The sequence below is a fragment of the Ipomoea nil genome, unplaced genomic scaffold, assembly GCF_001879475.1.
Source record: "Ipomoea nil cultivar Tokyo-kokei standard unplaced genomic scaffold, Asagao_1.1 scaffold2792, whole genome shotgun sequence".
NCBI lineage: Eukaryota > Viridiplantae > Streptophyta > Magnoliopsida > Solanales > Convolvulaceae > Ipomoea > Ipomoea nil.
The window spans coordinates 1,390,792-1,413,531 of NW_017619220.1; the positions used below are offsets into that span (position 1 = coordinate 1,390,792).

The 22,740-nt window shown below is 37.8% G+C and overlaps 3 protein-coding genes across 3 annotated transcripts; all 3 read left to right on the forward strand.

Annotated features, from left to right (window-relative positions):
- Positions 1–937: 937 nt before the first annotated feature.
- On the forward strand, positions 938–2,032 carry LOC109157772 (L-type lectin-domain containing receptor kinase VIII.2-like). Its single transcript, XM_019305612.1, has one exon. It carries the CDS (start codon positions 938–940, stop codon positions 2,030–2,032), a length of 1,095 nt encoding a protein of 364 aa, XP_019161157.1.
- Positions 2,033–3,076: 1,044 nt separating this feature from the next.
- Positions 3,077–4,034, forward strand: LOC109157838 (heme-binding-like protein At3g10130, chloroplastic). Its single transcript, XM_019305674.1, has one exon. It carries the CDS (start codon positions 3,308–3,310, stop codon positions 3,923–3,925), a length of 618 nt encoding a protein of 205 aa, XP_019161219.1. The 5' UTR covers positions 3,077–3,307; the 3' UTR covers positions 3,926–4,034.
- Positions 4,035–18,854: 14,820 nt separating this feature from the next.
- Positions 18,855–21,647, forward strand: LOC109157835 (fructokinase-like 1, chloroplastic). The gene is made up of 2 exons (XM_019305670.1): positions 18,855–19,761; positions 20,889–21,647. Exons 1-2 carry the CDS (start codon positions 18,919–18,921, stop codon positions 21,579–21,581), a joined length of 1,536 nt encoding a protein of 511 aa, XP_019161215.1. The 5' UTR covers positions 18,855–18,918; the 3' UTR covers positions 21,582–21,647.
- The last annotated feature ends 1,093 nt before the right edge of the window (positions 21,648–22,740 follow it).

The window sequence follows — 22,740 nt, forward strand, 5'->3', positions numbered from 1 at the left end:
AAGTTTGTAATAAAATTAACATAAATCTAAAAACAATTATGAATTTGTTTTGGTATTTTAACTCTTGATATTTTGACGTTATTGTAAATGTTTTTAATGCTTTCATAAATATTATTTCATAAATACCAATGTTATATGTTATCATTAAATCCATTAATCACAATAAGATAACATCACCCTCTCAATTAAACTTTGGTCCATCAAAATTTAAGTTTGAAAACACTTTTCCAATAAACGATTAAATCTCTCGCCCTAAAGATCCTTACACCCCGATCCGATCCGACAGAATTTTAAATGGATAAATCACAATAACTTAGCAACTCATTATATGTGAGGATCAATGCCTGCACACAAGAGGGTGAAATTCTCGTCCACCCTCACTTGATTCTATGTCTTTACTTATAACCTGTCATTCAAAAACTAGCTGAGTTATCCGTGTGGACTTAAGTTTGAAAAAATTGATAGCGACATGAGTGAGATGTGGTTGCAATTCGTAATTTGGAAAAAGAAAAGGACTAAAAACAAAATATGGAAAAATATGAGGACGTGATCCTACAGAATCTTGTATAATAGTTAATATATTCCCTCAGTCAGCTACCTCAAAGAGAGAGAGAGAGAGAGAGAGAGAGAGATGCAGAGAGTGGTAGCAGAAATCAAGTGAAACGAATTTAATTGTCACAACATCCAAGCCAAGTTAGCCAACCCACCACCACCCCTTCTCTTTTCCCCAAGATTTTTCTGATTTTCTCCACTCTCAACTCTCAAGCCCTAGAAATTACTATTCTTAATTCTTCTCATTAACACAAACATCACACGCACATAAATGATGCTTTATCTCTTCTTCATGGCTTCATAAAGAAGAAGAATCCATTCTTGTGATTCCAGAGGAGCAGACAAAATACATACTGTGAACTAGAGGCTCAAACCAAGATCAAGAATGGCCTCAGTTTCATGCCCCAAGCCCAGGTACTTTTTGGCATTCTTTTTCCTCAGTCTCTGCTTCAAATTCATGTCTGCAGACCCAAACTTGTCATTTGCTTTCAAGAATTTTGGCAAAGATTCAAACTTTGACTCTCTGATTGCTCTGTATGGTGACACTAAGGTGGTTAATGATAGTTTGTCTATAGAAATTGATGGTAGTGAAATGAGTCCTGGGGCTGGAAGAATCATGAGCAAGAAACCCATTAAGCTTGTTGAGGGAAAACCCAGGAAATTGGTGTCTTTTTCCACTTATTTTGCGTTTTCTTTGTCAAGGCTAAGTGGGGATGGGCTTGCATTTGTTATGTTACCAGATGGGTATCCTTTCAATGTGTTTGATGGTGATGGTGGGTCATTTGGGGTGTTGAATGGGGAGAAGGAGAATTACAAGTTTCTTGGGGTTGAGTTTGATATATTGAAGGATGATAAATATGGGGATGTTAATGGGAATCATGTTGGGGTTGACTTGAGCAGTTTGGTATCTGTTAAAGTGGGGAATGTTTCATCCATCAATTTGGAGCTCAATAGTGGTGAAAAGTTGCAATCTTGGATTGATTATGAAGCAAGCTCAAAGAGATTGGAGGTGAGGTTGAGCAAATGGGGTGAGATTAGGCCAGGTTATCCACTGCTTTCTTGCTTTGTTGACTTATCCCAAATGTGGAAAGAGGATGAGGTGTTTGTTGGGTTAAGCACATCAAGATTGTGGAACCAATCCCACAAGTGTAATGTATATTCATGGAGTTTCAAGTTAAGGGCTGCTCCAGATTGGATGCATTCTCAGCCGTTGGATCCCAAGGCCTTTCGTGTGGGGAAACCCGAGCAGCTGAGTGTTCCCAAGAGAAGCGACGAATGTGGGTTGAAAATCCTCGGCGCTTTGATCTTTGGTACCGGGTGTGGAGCGCTAGGGACACTCATGGTGTTGTTCGTTTGGAGCGTCTTGAGAAACAGGCGGCCTATTGTGCCCGAGGAGCTCACTCCAGAGCCTAAAGAATACGAGTACAAGAAGTTCCAAGTAGTTGTAGATGATAAAGCCATCAAAGATGGTAAGAATTAGGTTCGTTCGTGCTGCGTTTTGTTTTGTAAAATCCTCGTTCAGTTTTGCAGTCTTTATGGTTGCGGTCGTGTTTATTTTGTAGCTGTACTTTAATGATCAGTGGCCAAATATGAGTAACCAGTGTTATGATCATTAAAATACAGCTTCAATCTGCCTGCCTTCTCACTTTTAATTTGTTGTTTCTGTGTATTGTAGTAAGGTCATTGCTGAATATGTGTAGCTATATTTTCCAACTTGAAATCACTTGTTGTTTCATTTACTGGTGGCCTCAACACTGTTATCTGATGCATTTGAAAGGAACCATCTGACTTGATTTCTCATTCCTCGAGTGAAGAATGAAGTGGGTGTAATGGGGTAACCCACCCACTTAAGATGGCTAAAGATACAAACTTGTAACTCCATAAGGTCACAAGTTTGAATCCTATCCCTCTTAATTTGAGCCGGCTAACTATGGGCAACATAGGCTGGTTTATCTCTTAATAGAAATTTATTGGTTTTCCTTCTTATGTACACGGATAGTAGCTGTGGGTTCGTTTTTCTCGTCACTCCAAAAAAGTAAGTGGCTATTTTACCTCTTTGTGGTCATTTGATAGCTGGAGTTTCCTCCGTCACCTCTCTTTATAGAAATTCACTGGTTTTCCTTCTTATGTACTCGGATAGTAGCTATGGGTTCGTTTTTCTCGTCACTCCAAAAAAGTAAGTGGCTAGTTTACCTCTTTGTGGTCATTTAATAGCTGGGATTTCCTCCGTCACCATAAAAAAACTACTGGTTCTCAAATAATGACTTTGGGTTTTAAGTGTGACTCTTTCAAATGGAAGATCAGAGCATTGACTCTTTGTGCTTCAATAGCTGTTATAAACGACTAAGACTGATTAACCAAACACTCATATTATTGAATGTTTAACCAGTTAAACAGTTAATAGCGATTAAACAAGTCAAAATAAAGTGATAATCTAATTATGTTATGATTATGTTTAAGTATTACCATTACCATGAGGGGAATCAACCAATGAAAGGATAAATGTTGGGTATGTGAAATAGCAATAGGTGATAGGAGGAGCATCGTGGCAGAAGAATGTCCACATAGCTTCTGAGCTTTTCCATGGTTATCCTCCTTTCCCCTTCCCCAAGTTTTGACTCTTCATCTTAGTACCGCCCACCATTCCACACAAACACTGAAACAACCTTCTCGCCATATCCACAACCTCCTTATAAATACACTACTTCTCCCTCATTCTCGATCACTCCTTCATAATATCTTGAATTCTTTCGAAATGGGTATGATTCTTGGGAAAATCACGGTGGAAACGCCCAAGTACGAGGTGATTCACGCCGCCGCGGAGTACGAAATCCGGCAGTACCCGCCGGCCGTGATAGCGGAGGTCACCTACCACCCCACCCAGTTCAGGGGCAACAAGGACGGCGGCTTCACTCTGCTCGCCAATTACATCGGCGCGCTGGGCAACCCCCAGAACGCGAAGCCGGAAAAGATAGCCATGACGGCGCCGGTGATCACCAGAGAGTCTTCGTCGTCGTCGGAGGAGATCGCGATGACGGCGCCCGTGGTGACCAAGGGCGGCGGCGGGGAGGGGGAGAGCAAGGCGGTGACGATGCAGTTCATCCTCCCGTCGAAGTACGCGAGGGCGGAGGAGGCGCCGAAGCCGCTGGACGAGCGGGTGAAGATTAAGGAGGGAGGGGAGAGGAAATATGGGGTGGTGAAGTTCAGCGGGACGGCGACGGATAAAGTGGTGGAAGAGAAGGTGGAGATGCTGAAGAGGTGTTTGGAGAGAGATGGGTATAAGATAATTGGGGAATTCGAGTTGGGTAGGTATAATCCTCCATGGACGCTGCCTCCATTGAAGACGAATGAAGTTATGATACCAGTGGAGTGAATGAATCTTAATGCACCCTCCTCAGTTTAATTTGTCTTTGTTTTCCAGTGTTTTTCTTGCTGTATTTTGTGTCAGCATGTATGTAATTACACTACAAGTTTTGCTCTGATTGGCATTGGCTTATTAGCAGCACAAAACTCCAATTCTGGAATAGCTAAACTCATAAATCAAACACACCTTCAATTCTTTTTATACCTTTGGTGCGCCAAAGCTTCAAAGGGTTTTTTTTTAAGACTACGGACTCTATTAGAATATAATATACATCTATACATATTTTTTTTAACCTATTAAAGTTTTTTTTTTAACCTATTGAAATATAAAGAGTTAATACATTCACTAAGGTTTGAACTTGTAACCTCTCATTTGAAACAGTCATAGAGTATTATTGAGGTACAAGTTACTTAACCCCAAGTTATCTAATCCTCCTAGCCGGAACACTTCTCACGTTCGGGGCTAATAAGATTTTAATCTTGCACGGAGGATTCTCCAGTCTTGTAGTTTCCTAATCACTTGCCTAATCAAGGTTAACTAGATAATTTAACCATGTTTGTTTAAACCATTGAATCACCGTGATTTACATCTTTTCAAATGCTCTGTCGAGTTGGGGTGTGGGGATCCTTGGATTGGAGATTCAACCTTTTGAGAGAAAGTTAGCTAGATAATTAGCACATTGATTAGTGATTACCCTCTCTCAAGATGTGCATCACTATGCACACTCATGGTGTGTTTGGTTCATAGGTTTACATACTAGGAATGAGAATCAAATCATAATTATTGTTTGATTGATAACTTTTTAAAACACAACTATGATTTTTTATTACCCTTTCAACTTTGCCAAGTTTGGGGAGCTTCTGTCCGGAGCGTGGCCCTTACGCGTCGCCACTGTCACTCGCCGGCATCCCACGCGCCAGCGCGTGAGCTCTACTCCGTCGTCAGAATTAACTCCGACTTCTTATCCCAAGGTCGCCCGATTATCCACAACACTGTTCTAGGCTCGATTTGGGCATTGGAGGCTGGCGCGAGCTCTACTCCGTCGTCAGAATTAACTCCGACTTCTTATCCCAAGGTCGCCCGATTATCCACAACACTGTTCTAGGCTCGATTTGGGCATTGGAGGCCCCGGTAATATCTCTCTATATTAATTTTGGTCGATAGTGTGGTTGGTCTATTTACTGCCTATAATATGTTTGGTATGTGTGGTTGGGTTTTTTTTTTTTTTTTTTTTTTTTTTTTTTTTCTTTGGTAGCATAATGACTAAGAATAAGTCTCTAGCTAGTTGTGTCTGATATTTTTCAAGTCAATGCAAGAATCACAGAACACAAACTAAATGACTTAAATCACTTGAAATGGAAACGAACCATTAAAATATATCTGTGTAGTATTGACAAAGATATCCATATGACTAAAAACCCACCTGAAGATGACAAAGCTAAACAAATTTGGTTGCGTGATGATGCTAAGTTATTTCTTTGAATACGGAACTCAATTGATTCTAAGATTTTTGGTTTTGTCAGTTACTGTGAAACTGTCAAAGAGCTATTAGATTATCTCAATTTTTTGTATTTGGGTAAGGGCAACATTATTGGAATCTATGATATTTCTAAGACTTTTTATTGAACTGAAATGCTTGACAAACCTCTGTAGACTTATTTTATGGAATTCAAGAAAACTTATGAGGCCCTTAATTAGTTAATGCCATTCACGTCGGATATAAAAGAACAGTAGAAAACTAGAAACAGCGAGAATATATGGCCATCATGATTTTTTTTGTTGGTCTCCATCCTCGGATTTAAAGTACTACGCACAGAGACCTTTCAACCTCCTCAATCGAATAGTGTCCTTGTAAGCCAGAAATCTAAGGGGGAATATGTGAAGTCGTATTATCACAGTAGGGATCCTCATGGATAACAGTCAAATACGATCATTTGTCATTATTGTCAGAAATTGGGGCACATGAAGAAGGATTGTTGAAAGCTTCAAAATAGAAATCAAGGAAATCGGTCTGCAAATGTGGTGTCTTTAATTAGATGCTAATGGTTAGAAAACAGTTGTAATATCTACATATGATTATGCTAAGTTCCTAAGGTAACAAGAATCCTCACTATCTGTCTTAATTGTAGCTGCTGCCACCTCAGGTAATCCCAACACTTGCCTCGTCTCTTTAGCTTCCAAATGGGTTATTGATTCGGGTGACACTAATCATATGACATGTAACTCTAGCCTCTTATCTACCTTTCAATAATCTCCATCCACTTCCCGTGTCACTCTAGTTGATGGATCCACATCTAAGGTACTTGGAATTGGCATTGCTAATTCAACTCTTGATATCCCATTGTCCTCTATCTTGATCCTTCCCAACTTGTCTTTTAATTTGATTTCTGTTAGTGAAATCACTAATGCTCTGAATTATTCTGTAACCTTTTTTTCCTACTCAGTGCATGTTTCAGGATCTTACGACGAAGCGAATTATTGGTAAAGGGCATTAGTCTGGTGGCCTCTATATTCTTGATTCCTATATTCCAAGAAATGTTGACTGCTTCGAGATGTATACTCCCTTTGAAGTCTATTGTCGTTTGGGGACACCTTTCTTTACCTTTGTTGAAAAAAGATGTGTTCGCAATTTAGTAAGGTGTCTTCTTTAAATTGTGAGTCTTGTTAGTTTGCTAAATGATGGATAGTGTACTAGGCCTGGGCCACATGGACCAGCCTAAGAAAGCAATTGGATTAAGAAAACCCAAGAAAGATAAACGATACGGAGCAACCCAAGAGTTTGTCAAGAATTGTGCCTATTATTCCCAATATAATTAGAATTGGACTCATTATTTTTAGTATAATAGAATTAGGTCTTATTATTCTCAATGTAACAAAGACTCCCAATATGAGGCAGTCTAGGATTTTTATTCCTTGTAGGGCTCTTAGCCCGAAATATGTATAAATAGACCCTCCATCCATGGGAGAGGGGACAACTTTCATTATTCACCAGTAATACTCATTAATATAAAGTTCCAATATTTTATGCACAATTTTTTTCTATTTTCTCGTCATTTTAACCGTAGTGTTGGTCTGCCGTTGACTGCCCAAAAGTCATAAAACCAACATTGGCGCCGTTCGTAGGGATCGATACGAAAAGTTTATGTTCGATTTCCCCATCAGAAAAAACAGACACTTATTAGAAACTGCTTGGGCTCTCTTGTTCCCAATGCACGTTCCCAAACACTTTTGGGCTGATGTAGTTTCTATTGCGTGTTTTTTTATCAACCGTATGTCATCTTCGATTTTACATGGTACAACACCCTATCAGTGTCTTTTCCCTACAAAAATTGTGTTTCCTATTCCACCAAAAACATTTGGATGTATTTGTTTTGTGAGAGATGTTAGGCCCCATATCACGAAGTTAGATCCAAAATCTCTAAAGTGCATCTTTTTGTGATATTCTCTTGTCCAGAAGAGGTATAGATGTTATTGTCCGTCTACAGGAAGATATCTAGTGTCTATTAATGTAACCTTTCATGAAGATTTTCCCTTTTCACCTCCTTCAAATTCTGAAAGCCATAGAGACGATGAAGATGCTCTCATCTATACGGTTACCACCGCTTCCGCTTCTATCCTAGCTTTACGACCACCAATCACTCAGGTATATTCTCGTAAACAACAGTCTGTTCCAAAAATAGTTAACCCCAACCCATACACTTCTTTGGCTCCTAACAGTATGCCTAATTCATGTCCTTACTCCTGAGCCGACTATTTTTCGTATGATCGCTCTCCGCAAAGGTAAAAGATCATGTACTTATCATGTTTCATCTTTTGTCTCTTATACTCACTTGCCCCTTATTTCTTGCTCTTTTATTGCCTTTCTTGACTATATACAAACTCCTAAAACTGTGAAACAAGCCTTGTCACATTCTAGTTGGGGGGTGTAACGCTATGATTGAGGAAATAAATGCCTTAAGATTTCAATGGTACATGATACTTGGTGGATTTACCTGCTTGTAAGAAGGTCATTGGGTGCAAATAGGTGTTTGCGGTGAAAGTTAATCCTGATGGGTCAGTGGCTCGATTGTAGGCTCGTCTTGTTGCAAAAGGGTATGCTCAAACATAAAGTATTGATTACTCTGACACATTCTCCCCTGTCGCGAAATTGACCTCTGTTAGATTGCTCATCTATATGGCTGCTACATACGATTGGCCCTTACACCAACTAGACATTAAGAATGCTTTTCTACATGGTGATCTTCACGAATAAGTCTACATGGAGAAACCACCTGGGTTTGTTGCTTAGGGGGAGTATGGTAAATTTTGTCGCCTTCGCAAATCTCTCTATGGCCTAAGACAAAGCCCTCGTGCATGGTTTGGGAAATTCAATCAAGCAACTGAAAAGGAAGTCTGATCACTATGTTTTTTATAAGCATTCTAAAACATGTTGTGACACCCCGTACTAATTATTTCATAATTAGTATTTGTAATTATTTTTCTAAGGGGTTTATTATTCAAATTAAGCCCAAATCTTTTAATTATAAATAATCCCTAGATTGTATAAATTCCTTCTAAGCCCAATTCTCATGAGTATATATAGTATATATAATTCTTCTAAGACCTTTATTTATGGACTTTAATATTCTACTTCAATTTATGCTTTATTGACCCAGTCTTATAAACTAAGCCTTGAATTTATAATATATATACTTCATATAATAAAGTGGCCCATTGGATATATTACCATAACCCATTTCCTATTATCTTAACCTAATATATACAAATATGAATATCTAATATATCTTATCACATCTTGTATTATAACCTAGACTACATTCTCACATTGTCTTCCTCCCCACTCCACTTTCACGCCATTTCCCTTCCCCCATCCACTAAAAATTCATCTCCATTTCACTCAAAGAAAATAATACAAAGCTCCATCTTTTATCCATCTTCAAACTAGGATATAGTAAGAACTACCTTTCTCTTGCATTTTCCCTTCTCATTCTATCATATTTATATATCATTTCTTCATTTATCTACATTGGGGTTTTGGGGTTCTTAGAGGATCAAGGTGAAGAAGGGTTGCTAGGGCGATGCTTGGAGGTTGAGGTTAGATTGTTAGCTTGAGAGGTAAATTTTCATGTCTAACAAAACCTATTTTCCTTCTATAATGATGATTTATGTATTCTTGAAATCTCTGAGTATGTACTTGATGTTTATTCTTGATAAATGTCTTGTTCTTGAAGAGTTGTGTTGATATTGAGCTATATTCTATGTATTGAATCCTTATGATTTTTGGTAGTGTTTTAGTCTTGAGTTGTTGAGATTTCTGATGTATTTTGGCTACTGTGTTGATGAGTATCATTCACTGTTAAGCTGAGCTTCTGTTTCGTTGTTATGTTTTTACCTAGCGAGGGTGACCAGCGAACGTGAGGAGCCCACTAACCAACCCCGCAAGGTGTGTTGGGGGGGGGGGGGGCACGACGGGGTCATTGCGCCCGTCTCCCTTCCCCGTTTCCTTCATGGGTGGGATTGGCGAGTCCAGTGACCCCGTCTCCCTCTTCAGTTTGGTCTTGTGCATTTTTCAGTATGCTATTTCTTTGTCTCCAGTGCATTGTTGGTCAGACTTTGGTTCAAGTTGAGTTATTCCAGTGTCTTATGAACTCTTTTGCCTAAACTACGGATTTTTATTGTATCATGAATCCTATTCCCTTGATATCCATTTGGTTTGTGTGTTATATGTGGGTATATGTGTATATATATATATATATATATATATATATATATATATATATATATATATATATATATATATATATATATATATATATATATATACATTTCTTTGAATATATTATATTATTGAGCTTCGGTTCCTTGGATTGGTGGAATATGAGCTCCGGCTCCATTTGGATTGGTGGAAGAGAGCCTCGACTCCACTTTTGGTATGTGTGGTTGGACTGGTGTTTCAGATGGACTGGTGTTTCGGATAGACTTGTGTTACAGTTGGATATTGTATTATTATTGTGCATTTGGCTATGGATATATATATATATATATATATATATATATATATATATATATATATATATATATATATATATATATATATATATATATATATATATTTCCTTTGGCTATGTATATATATACCACTGCTTGGAATTCTCTTGTTGATTACCTCATCTCTTGATTTGGTCTTGAACCTAGTATTCCTGGGAAATTGAATCTTTTAAAAACCTCTGTTGAGTTGGTTACGTTGCTATATATTCTATATGCCAGTCTCAAAACCTATTTCGAATACTAAAGTATATGTATGTAGTCTTTATGAGTTGGAGGGGAATTTACTTAGCATTCTTTCACTAATGTTTGAAATATGTTTTCAGGATCTGGATCTTGTGGCTAGTTGAGAGTGTGGCATAGAACTAGTATCCCGAGTTGTTCATGGTATATGGTTTATGTTAGATCTTGAGTTGTTGTATATATGCTTTGTAATTAGATTTATAGATAGAATCTTGTAGCATGTGCGTTTGGGTTTAGATGGTTGCACAAGCATGGCATAACACCCCTTTTTGTTTTAAAGTTTTAACTAGTATGATACCCGTGCGAAGCACGGCCTATAAATTTGTAGTAGTTAATGTGTGTGCGTGTGTGTGTGTGTGTGTTTTTTTTTTTTTTTTTTTTTTTTTTTTTTTTTTTTACATTGTTAAAGTATATTATGTACGGAGTATATTGTAAATAATGGAATTGACAGTTACATACGTTCATATTGAAATAATAATGATTATATAAATAAATATTCTGCATTTTAATAGACTATTTTTATATATGGTAATTAATTTCATAATTACAAATAAAAAATTTAATTACAGAGAGACTTTTGCGACATTCCAATCTGTCAAATAGTTTTAAAGTAGTTTATTACATCATTTCAAACCTTTTAATAGTTTACTTTTAAATTAATATATATAATTAATTTATTCTACCCAATTATATATATCATTCCTAAATACGATCCTAATAACTCTATATGATGTATGATATATATGTATATAATAATATATAAATATAGTATTATCCAATTATACCTATAAGTAATTAATACTAATACTCCTACTAATAATAATAATAATAATAATAATAATAATAATAATAACAAAAAGATTATTTAAATGTATATATCATTTAAATATTAAAACAATGAGCATATTGAATAATTATGCTTATTTTTTTAGTTTAACTGTGTTATTTACTGGAATCTTTATATGTGATTAGTCTTTTTGAGGAATATCATTCTATTTATAAATTTCTACTCATTGTCAAAAACTATCACAAAAAATATCTTTGATGTTACCATGACTCCTAGCTCTATTTTGTGATTTTTCCCATTAATAACAAAATGTCATGTATTGTGTTTTGTGCAGGTTAAAGCTTAACAATATTATTACATAGAATACATGTCCTACACTATTCTATCATAACCTTTTTTTTTTTTTTTTTGTAGGAAAAAAAAATCTATTTTTTGTGTCTTCATGCATGATATATGTGCTCTTGAAATTAGTTGTTTCACATTGTTTGCCTTGGTCCTCTCATTTGTTGCGTGATGTATTCTTGTATATGTACTCCAAAATCTGGCAAAATAAACCCAAAGCCAAAAGGAAGCACTGTTTGTTACCTAATTCTAATTGGTAATAAGGAATTAGGAATAACTTAGAGAGATCCACCTTGAAATATAGATAATGATAATAAAATTCTATCAGCTTTTGGAGTCCTCTCATTTGCTATGGTGATGTGTTCTTGTATATGTACTTCTAAACCTGCAAAATATTATGAAATAGCATAGAAAGCATTGTTGCTACCTTATTCTAAATAGTAATAAGGATGTAGGAATAACTTAGACAAATCCATCATGAAATATAGAAAAACATAATAAAATGTCTATCAGATTCGAAGTAGGAATGACATCTCATCCCCCATTGAAATGCCTTAGACAAAAAATGTCTATATGTTCATTGTTCAGCAAAAAAAAAAAAAAAAAAAAAAAAAAAAAAAAAAAACCACTATCATTCATATTAGGACTAGTATTAGGACTCTTTGTATTTGAGTCACTTTATGACTCCCAATCCCAGTCTTCATAAAATTCCTCTTGTATATATTTCCCATGTCCGTACAATTGTAATGACAACTTATTCAGTTCTCATCTGATATCAGTTAGTTAGAGTTCATGATAATTATTATTATCGATCTAATTTAGAGGACAACACAGTTTGCCTGATGGTCTCGAATTTCCATACAATATCAAAGCAAATTATGCATAATTTCCAAGATCAGAGTGCCTTGTGTTTGTTGTTTAATAATGCATAATTTCCAAGAAACGTATGCAGACATCCAAGAATCAGATTAAGCAAGCAGTGACTCTTTCGACGCCAACAATGACTCTTTCGTCAACATCCAACGATGAAATCATGCAACAAGGCAATGGTAGTTGGAATCGTGATAGTCCGCATCGAAGTCAACAACGTGGTAGACGTGGCTTTGATGATCCGTGTCAAATTTGTAAATGTTTCGACCACACGGGAGCTAATTGTTTTTGGAGCTATGATGATCCGTGTCAAATTTGTAAAGGTTTTTGTCACACGGGAGCCAATTATTTTTGGCGTTATGATGATCCGTGTCAAATTTGTAAAAGTTTAGGTCACACGGGAGCCAATTGTTTTCGACGTTATTCAGGGGCTCCGGGTTCTCAGGCTAATTTGGTGTTTCAGGATGGTTTGAGAACTAAAACCTTGTCAAATTCTCATACTTGGGTTCCGGACACTGGAGCCACAAATCATGCAACTCCAAACATAGCTGCTCTTTCAACCTCGGACAAGTACACTGGTAATGACACTTTACGTGTTGGTAATGGTATGGGCCTATCTGTTAATCATGTGGGTCATGCTACTTTTAATACCCCTTCTAGGCCTTTTATGATGTCTGATATATTGCATGTTCCTGGTCTGTCTACCTCTTTATTATCTGTTCAACGTTTTACTATAGATAATAATGTGTTATTTGAGTTTCATCCTTCTTTTTTTTTTTCTTGTGAAAGATATCACCACTAAGGAAATCCTCCTACGAGGCAATAGTTCGGGTGGCCTATACACTTTACATATTCCAAATTCGTCTCCTTCTGTGTTTCTCTCCGCTCGTGCTACCGCTTCGATTTGGCATGATCGTTTGGGTCATCCTCATCAACGTGTCCTTACTCAAATTCTTCAATCTTGTTCGGTTAGTGGCTCTAGTCGTACTATTCGTTGTAATTCCAGTTTATGTTCAGCGTGTTAATTGGGCAAATTTTCTCGATTTCCACTGTCACGTGTTGAGTCATCCACCACTAGTGTTCTTGATTTAATATATACAGATATTTGGGGTCCAGCTCCTTTATTGTCTATTGATGGTTATCGCTACTTTGTTATTTTTGTGGATGATTATACCCGCTACACTTGGTATTTTCCCATGAAATTAAAATCAGATTTGTTGCCATCTTTGATAAGTTTCATATAATGGTTGAACGCCCCTTCAATAGAAAAATAAAATCCATTCACTCTGACCTTGGGGCTGAATACAAAAAGTTACATCATTCTTTTGTTCAATTAGGAATTGTTCATAGACAGTCTTGTGCCTACACTCATGAACAAAACGATTGTGTCGAACGAGAGCATAGACACATAGTTGAAACGGGTTTAGCTCTCCTGGTCCGTGGCCCTGTTCCATATAAATTCTTGATCCATAGCCTCACACCATTCTGAAAATTTAACTGCATGAATGTCCCTTCTACGAGAGATTCACGTCCTAGATATTTCAATTCCCAAATTATGGTGTGATAATCTTGGAGCTACATATATGTGTGCCAACCCCATCTTTCATGCTCGAACCAAACATGTAGAGATAGATTCTCACTTTGTGCGAGATAGAGTTGCTGCTAGAGAAATTCAAGTCAATTTCATCTCAACAAAAGATCAACTTGCAGACATATTTACTAAAGCTTTGCCTAGTTCTAGGTTTTCTTTTCTTAGAGACAAGTACATGTTACTAGTATACCATGTGTTTGAGGGGGAATATTAGGACTCTTTGTATTTGAGTCACTTTATGACTCCCAATCCAGTCTTCATATAATTCCTCTTGTATATATTTCTCCTGTCCGTACAATTGTAATGACAGCTTATACAATACAACTTATTCAGTTCTCATCATTCAATTGTTTAAAATTCAAAATTCACACACAAAGATCTCATCCTGATGTTCACAATTCCTTCAGTTTCTTAGTTTTCATAGAATAGAGCTTTTGACAAGGTCTCGTATAAACTGATTGATGTAGCTTGATTTGAATTAAGATTTGTAAAAGAACTTACCTGTTGTTCATGGAAGACAACTTCCTTGGCTTTGATTATGGAAGACGATTTTCTCTCGGGGATTTCATACGCTCTCATAACTCGCAAGCGAAGAGCATTTCTGGATTTCATACACTATCACAACTTCCTTGATAGTGTTTGTATTGCAGAGGATGTAAAATATATATAGATGTTTAGATATCTTAGTAATTGATTTGATTGGCTTAAACTTAGTAATTGATTTCAATTCGATTGGCTGCTTAATCTTAGTAATTGATTTGATTGGCTTAAACTTAGTAATTGATTTTGATTGGCTGGCTTAAACTTAGTAATTGATTTTGATTGGCTTAAACTTGGTATTGGCTTAAACTTAATATTACATTGGGCGGGAACTTTTTACAGTATCTCATTTTGCTTTAACATATATAGAGATTTTCTTCCGCATTTCAATTTCGTCTTTTAAATAAGAAAATGTTGTCTATTTTTGATATTCCGGTTTAGTAGAATTAGGGGTGTTACACATGTACTATCTTATTAGTGGTCTATGTGGATGACATTGTCATCACAGGTAGTGACATCACTGGTATTGTATCTCTTAAGACCTTTCTTCATAGTCAATTTCAGTCTAAAGATCTTGGTACATTAAAGTATTTTCTAAGTGTCGATGTAATATGGAGTAAGAAAGGTATATTTCTCTCCCAAAGAAAATATGTACTTTATCTATTGACAGAAACATGGAAACTAAGAGCAAAGCTGTGCAATACTCCAATCATCCCTAATTCACAGTTGACATCAGAGGGGGAGCCATTTGATGATCCAGAAAGATATAGAAGATTGGTTGAGAAGCTAAACTACCTAACTGTAACTCGTCATGATATCCGCTTACCCACTCAGTATTGTAAGTTAGTTTATGGCATCTCCAACTGTTGACCATTGGAGAGCTGTTGAACAAATCTTGAACTACTTGAAAGGGTTCTAGGGCGTGGAATTGTATATCAAAACCATGGACATATGAAGATTGAGTGCTTTGCATATGCAGGGTCTAAGGAGAATATGAGATCTACAACCGGATTTTGTGTCTTCTTTGGTGAGAACTTGATCTCGTGAAAAAGTAAGAAGCAGGATGTTGTCGAACGGTCGAGTGTAGAGTCAGAGTATAGAGCAATATCACAAGTAACCTATGAAATCTTGTGGATATATCACATTATGAATGAAATAGGACTAAGGCTGATATTCCTGCGAAGCTATGGTGTGACAATCAAGTGGCTCTCTAATAAGTGTCAAAGACACACATGTTTGAGGGTCTTTAAGAGGGAATTTTATATCTATTTGATATCCTTTGTGCATGATTTATGGTTGTTTATGCTTATAATTGCTAATGTGCTGCAAAACACCACTCTACTTTATGTTTTTATGAATTGTGAAGGTTTTGAGCTTGAAACGGAGGCGTATGGGCATGAAATGAGCATCACAAGGGAAGAGAAAAACCGGAGCCGTGCTGAGACCAGCCATGCGCGTGGGACCCTACATGGAAACAAAACAGAAAGATCCACGTAGGAGCCCACATGTGTGGAAGCAAAATAGAAACTTCCACGCACCTCCTCCACATGCGTGGGAGGAGGCGAGGCCCAGCTTTAGTGACGGATCCACACGCATGAATCGTGGCGTGGGAAAGCAGCACGACGTCTTCAAGTGCGATTAGGGGAGTTCTTTTTTGGAAAGTTTTAGATTTTAGAGAGAAGAATTAGAGAGCGGAAGAACACTTTCTCTTTCTAGATTTTTAGATTGCTAGTCTCTCTTAGCTTGGAGATCTTGGAGAAGAAGATTGACAACCTTCCCTACAAGATTCATTGTAGAAGAAGACATTGATTTTCATTCTAGATTGGTACAATTTATTGTTTTCCTATTTCAATTGATTTCTTACTTTAATTGCTATTTCAATTCCTTTGTTTTGTTGTTGCAACTAGCTATGTGGGGCTAGATTTAGATAGGATTAGGATTGTGAATCTCGATCATGATGCTAATGTGTGATACAATTCTTAATTAGGTTTTGATATTGCAATTGTATGAAAGGATGCTGAATATGTTTATGAGTTGTGTTGCCCTTGATAGCTTTGTATGCTTCTTGTGGAGTCCGCCCAACTCCTCAAGTTGATCCAAGCAAGTGAGCTAAGCAAGAGATAGCTAGATCACTTGTAGACCCCTTTCTTTGGCATTTCCTAGTTCAAGATCCGCGCGGATGAAACTAGGAATGAAGTGTAGGCAATGTGTTTGTAGAAATGACCCTTAGGACTTAGTCACCTAAAGCTGCTCTAAGCCTAGAGGAATCCTAGTATACCGAGAGGTGAACAGACCTAGCATGTCTTCCCATAACTCTACTTTTGCGATATCCTAATCTATATTAATGATCCTGGATGCATCAAGAGAGAGGCGAGCAATCCTATCCTAGCTCTGTACATTTGATTTCATTTAGCATTTTTATTGTTGTTTGACTTCTTCTACATGCTACAAAGCGACTCAATCATGTACATAATCGTGACGGGGTACATGATCGGCAATAGGCCTCTCTCAACTCAATGCATTCCGACTCTTCCAATTTTCCATCCCTAGAGAACGATAAAACTCGGGGTTCATCCCAAATCTTTTGACGCGTAAGAAGAGAAGAGATACATCAAAATGACACTGTTGCCGGGGATGACAAACATTAGTAGTTAGAAGTTTGAGTTGATTTAGGTTTATTGCCTTGATACTATTGTTTTGTATTCTTTTCTTTTTGTTTTGTTACACAAAATTGTTTGCACTTACCCTCCATTCAACTACTTTTAGTTGTGGCAGGAATGCTTTGTTGTTTCTCATTCTTAGGTGAATGCAAACAAGAGCCAAAGGAAATCACGGATTGTTACCTTTGAATTCGGAGATAACTAAAGCCACAAGAAGAAGAACCATTCGTAATCACATTCTAATTGAAGAAATGGCACCATCAAGTGCAATTGGAAGATGAAACCCTTTACCTACAAACCCACCAATTAATCAAGGAGCACATGTTTTCGGAGGATGAGTTCAAATCTCTCAAGAACCAAATCAAGAGGAGGACCATATGATGGAAAGACAAGGACAATCGGATCCCAACCGAGGCGAGGAATTCTATGACGCACCAAACGAGCAAAGAGGGAGGTCCATCGCAGAGTACATGACTCCCGATTTCTCTATACACAACTCAATTCGAGTGTCGGATTTGGAAAACGTCAATTTTCATATTCACCCGGCCGGTGTTAAACTTAGTGCAAAACTGCCCGTTTGGAGGTTCACCCTCGGAGGATCCGCATACACATATTACAAGGTTTATAAGAGCATGTGGGATGTTTCAGCAGGAAGGTGCGCTAGATGAGATTGTGAGATTGAAATTATTTCCGCTCTCGGTGATTGGTGAAGCACAAAGATGGCTAGACTCTCAAGATGACCATCATTTTGTATCATGGGCGCAATTGCACAAAGAATTCATGAACGAATTCTTTCCATTGACCAAGACTACGAAGATACGCAAGCAAGTGCAAGAATTCAAGCAAAGTTCATTAGAGAGTCTTGGCGAGACATGGAGGAGATTCAAGTCACTTAAGAGGCAATGTCCCCCGGATTTACTTCATCCGCGGGACGTGATAAGTTCATTTTATGGAGGCTTGACGGACGAAGGCAAGATGCTATTAGACTCCTCATCGAATGGTGTATTTGTCTCATCTTCACCGCCGGATGCCGAGGCACTTATAGAGAGAATCTCGTCCAACACTTCTTTTTGATACAAAAGAGAGATTCTAAGTCCGGGATGTATGAAGTGAAAGAACATGTAGCCATGATGCCAATGTAGAAGCAATGACACATGAGATTGAGATACTTCAATCCAAAATAGAGAAGCTTGAAGCTAAGTCTCAACCGTGCATGGCATTAGCTCTTTGTTGCAATGTATGTGGAGGACCTCATGACACAGATATTTGTCATGACTAAAGATCGTGGATATTCGGCTTTCGATCTCTTTACTGATTGCTCAGAGCTTCGTAATTGTTTGTCGCCATCTCGACTGAGTATTCTCTCATATGTGGGGATAGTGGTGGATGATTGCCGGAAACTTTTATCTTCTTTTACTCATTGTGTTATTAGTTTAGTGCCACGCTCGGCTAATTTACTTGCACATACTCTTGCTACAGTAGCCTATGCTTAGACTAGCTCTTTGTGCTGGGACTCTGTCGGACAGACTATATTTCTACGCTTTTATAATACCAGGTTTCTTTGGCTTTAAAAAAAAAAAATAATAAGAATGACAATCCTAAATTGGGAACTAATGTAGTAATGTAAATTTCTAAAAAAAAAAAAAAAAAGAAAAAAAAAAGAAAAAAGAAGAGGAATGACAATCCTAAATTGGGAACTAATGTAGTAATGTAAATTTCTCAAAAAAAAAAAAAATAAAATTGTAGTAATGTAAAGTGCAGTTGCCGATTTTATTATTCGGGTCAATGACCCGATTATGGCTGAAAGTCAAAACCCCTCTCTTTTTTTTTTTTTTTTTTTTTTTTTTTTTTTTTGAGAAGCAAAACCCCTCTCTTTTATCCCACAAAATTGCTAGAAAATAGAAATGGATAAACCCTAACACCAATGATGGCCATGGCAGCAATTCATTTCCTTCCATCTTCCCTTTCTCAGCATTCTCACTCTCTAGCCCTCAACTCTCTTACCCATTTCAAAGTATCAACCTTTTTACCCAAACACCGTTACGTTTGCCACCCAAATCCGCCAAAGTCCTCCTCCGCCGATGACCACACCACCACTCAACAACCCTCAAAAACCTCCCGCCGTGCCCTGAAAAAGACTTCACCTTCTTCAAAGCCCAGAGGTCGTCCAAAAAAAGAACCTCAAAGTGAAACCATAGAATCTGTCGCTACAAAAAGGTCCAGGGCTCGTCCAAGAAAAGAAACTCAAAGTGACACCGAAGAATTTGAGTCCTACGTTGAGCCTCCGGTAAATGCTGACGAGGTAGACGATTACGACGACGGTGTCGATTTTCCCTACGAATCCCCGCCTCTGATATGCTGCTTCGGGGCGGCCCAGAAGGAGTTCGTGCCCACGGTGAGGGTGGCGCCGGAGCAAATGGACCCGGATATATATTCCGAATGGAAGATGCTGCAGTGGAACCCGCCGGAGTTCGTCAGAGCTCCGGGAGGGCCGCCGTCAAATGTGGCTATATCTCACGTGAGGCTGGGTGGGAGAGCCGCGTTTATGGGGAAAGTCGGGGATGACGAGTTTGGGGAAGAGATGGTTCTATTGATGAATAATGAGAAAGTGCAAACGAGGGCCGTGAAAATTGATGGAAATGCGAGGACAGGTTGTTCCTATATGAAAATCAAGTTTGAGAATGGGAAAATGAAGGTGCAGAAAGTTAAGGACTGTGCTGAAGATTCTTTGCTCAGCTCTGAATTGAATCTTGCTGTGCTCAAAGAGGTATAGTGTAGTTAAAGAGAAGCATCTTACTCATTTGTCTTGTTGATTATGCATTTTGGGTTACCAGGGAAATCCTTCCCGAGTGAGTTAAACCAACCTAGGTTGTCCATAGTTGATTGATTCAAACCAAGACGAATAGGCTGCTCCCTTGGGGAGTCGAACTTGTAACCGTGTATTTATCAAGTCAACAGCCTCACCAACTTGCTTGTTACGAGGCTTTCCCAGTTGATTATGCATTTTGGGGTAAACTGGGTAAACCTCACCTTGTGACCAAATGGAGGTAAACCAACTTAGATTGCCCATAGTTGATTAACTCAAACAACACTAATAGGCCGCTCTCATGGGGAGTCGAACTTGTAACCGTTTATTGATCAAAGTCAATAGCCTCACCACTTGCTATGCGGTTACCCCTGTTGATTATGCATTTTAGGGTGCACTAGTAAACGTCGCCTTGCTATGCGGTTACCCCTGTTGATTATGCAATTTGGGGTGCATTGGGTAAACATCGCCTTGTGATCACATGGAGGTAAACCAACCTAGATTGCCCATAGTTGATTAACTCAAACAAGACCAATAGGTTGCTCCCGTGGGGAGTCGAACTTGTAATCGTTTATTTATCAAGTCAACAGCCTCACCAACTTGCTATGCAGTTACCCTTGTTGATTATGCATTTTTGGGGTCTTGTGAGTTGTGACCACATGGAGGTAAACTAACCTAGGTTGCACCTAAAAGGTCAATAGGCCGCTCTCGTTGGGACTTGGGAGTTGAACTTGTAATCCTGTGGTTACCAAGTCAAAAGCCTGATCAATTTGGTTGGGTTATCCCCGGTGATTTTGCATTTTATGCACTAGAAATGAATGATTGCTGAAAGGCATCGTTGTCTCTGAAATGTAGTTTTTGTGCCTGTTATTAGATGTAAATAGATATTCAATACTTGCATAAGAAGTTGCTGAGAATAGCTCTGCAAATAACTTGATAGATTGCAATTTCAATTTTGAATATGATTTTTGATGGATATTTTGCTTAAATGATATGATGATAGCATTGGAAATTATGTACATAAGAGTAGCATTCTCTGGGATTTTGGGTATCTGGAACTAATTTTTGGTTCTGATGTTCTGTTGCAGGCTAGAATTTTCCATTTTAATTCAGAAGTCCTAACATCTCCCACTATGCATTCCACCCTTTTCAAAGCAATTTCATGGTCAAAAAAGTTTGGTGGCCTTATATTCTTTGATTTGAATCTGCCACTGCCTTTGTGGAAATCGCGGGATGAGACTTGGGAAGTGATCAAGGGAGCCTGGGAGCAAGCAGATATCATTGAAGTTTCAAGGAGCGAGCTAGAATTTCTTCTTGACGAAGATCATTATGAACATAAAAGAAACTATAAACCTCAATACTTTGCTGAGGATTTTCAGCAAACCAGGAAGATAAGAAACTATTACCACTATAGCCGGGAAGAAGTAGCTCCATTATGGCATGATCGTTTGAAGTTTTTGTTCGTGACGGATGGAACCCTTCGGCTTCATTATTACACCCCGTCTTTTGAGGGGGTTGTAGTCGGGACTGAAGATGTACTTATAACGCCATTCACGTGTGACAGAACCGGTTCTGGGGATGCTGTTGTTGCGGGAATCATGAGAAAACTCACGACTCAGCCAGAGATGTTCGAGAACCAAGATGTTTTGGAGAGGCAACTTCGATTTGCTATTTCTGCAGGGATAATATCCCAGTGGACGATTGGCGCTGTAAGGGGTTTTCCCACTGAAAGTGCCACACAGAACCTGAAAGAACAAGTCTATGTGCCATCAATGTGGTAAAATTTCAGTTACATTGAATAGAAATTGTTGTTTGGTAGCCTTATTATTTATGAATCCTTCCTCCAAGGTGCTTCTTCTTTACTTTAATCACAACTAAAGAAAATAGATGACAAAAAGATGCTGCAATAGTATAATTATTTTTGTTAAGATTTTCAGCAATTTTTACATTTGAATCTGTAAAGAATAAAAGATTTTCAATACACAATAAACAATGACTTGCATATCTGCTAATCTGCAATGAACAGTGAAAGAGTAAACATTCTAAATTCATACTTGATTAATGACTTGTATATCTGCTTCCAAGTTCCAAGATCTCTATTGTCTAATAGCTTAGTTCTTAGGTATCATCTAAGTTTTTTTCTTCATCTTAAGGGCATGATAGTACAATTCTTTTAGTAGATCTTGCAATTTACAACTTATATGGCCCTGTTTGGTAACATAGTTAGCTTATCAGTCAATTTTGGCTTATTTGACCACTATTAGTTGTTTAACTTGGTTAAACAATCAATATGAGTATTTGATTAATTAGTTTTTTGTAACAACTTATTGCTCCAAAATGTTAAAATTAAAAAAAGCTACTCAAAGTAGTTTTTTCGATCAGTTTTTTTAGAAAGTCATTTTGCATGTACTCAGCTATCAACAACATCTAATTTACCAAACACTTTTCTACAATTCGCTAATGCTATCAACTAGTTAACCCCCTACTAACACAATTAGATAACATGTATCAACTAACCACTATTTACCAAACACCCCATATATGTTTGAGATCTGTCAGACCAGGAAGAGGGTTCGTGTATAAGTTCTCCTCTACTTTTGGTGACCCTCCAGCTTTTCTAAGGTATGGAGCTCCAACCCTATTGGAATGGAAGGCCTTAACCTCCATGGAAAACTCATCCCAAGTTATAGCACCCCTATCCAACAAATTTATCAACTTCACAAAATTCAACCTGAAAAGCACCAGAAGTTATATAATGAAGTTATTAGACTTTCCCTAGAGAGACATAGGAAAACCTAAGCATAAGAATTTGAGCGTAGAAGTTATAACCTATCAGGGCTAATGGTCTTCCTAAACCCGGCAAACCTCCTATGTCCTTGAACTGCCTTTGCCATGTTTCCAGTCATATGTGTAAACAAATACATTGCTGTCAAGCCCAAG

Bases quoted from the DNA above. Each gene is read 5' to 3' on its own strand.
- LOC109157772 (XM_019305612.1), top strand. From the start codon at position 938: ATGGCCTCAGTTTCATGCCCCAAGCCCAGGTACTTTTTGGCATTCTTT.
- LOC109157838 (XM_019305674.1), top strand. From the start codon at position 3,308: ATGGGTATGATTCTTGGGAAAATCACGGTGGAAACGCCCAAGTACGAG.
- LOC109157835 (XM_019305670.1), top strand. From the start codon at position 18,919: ATGATGGCCATGGCAGCAATTCATTTCCTTCCATCTTCCCTTTCTCAG. The intron at 19,762-20,888 runs GTATAGTGTAGT...GTTCTGTTGCAG, and splicing joins ATCTTGCTGTGCTCAAAGAG to GCTAGAATTTTCCATTTTAA.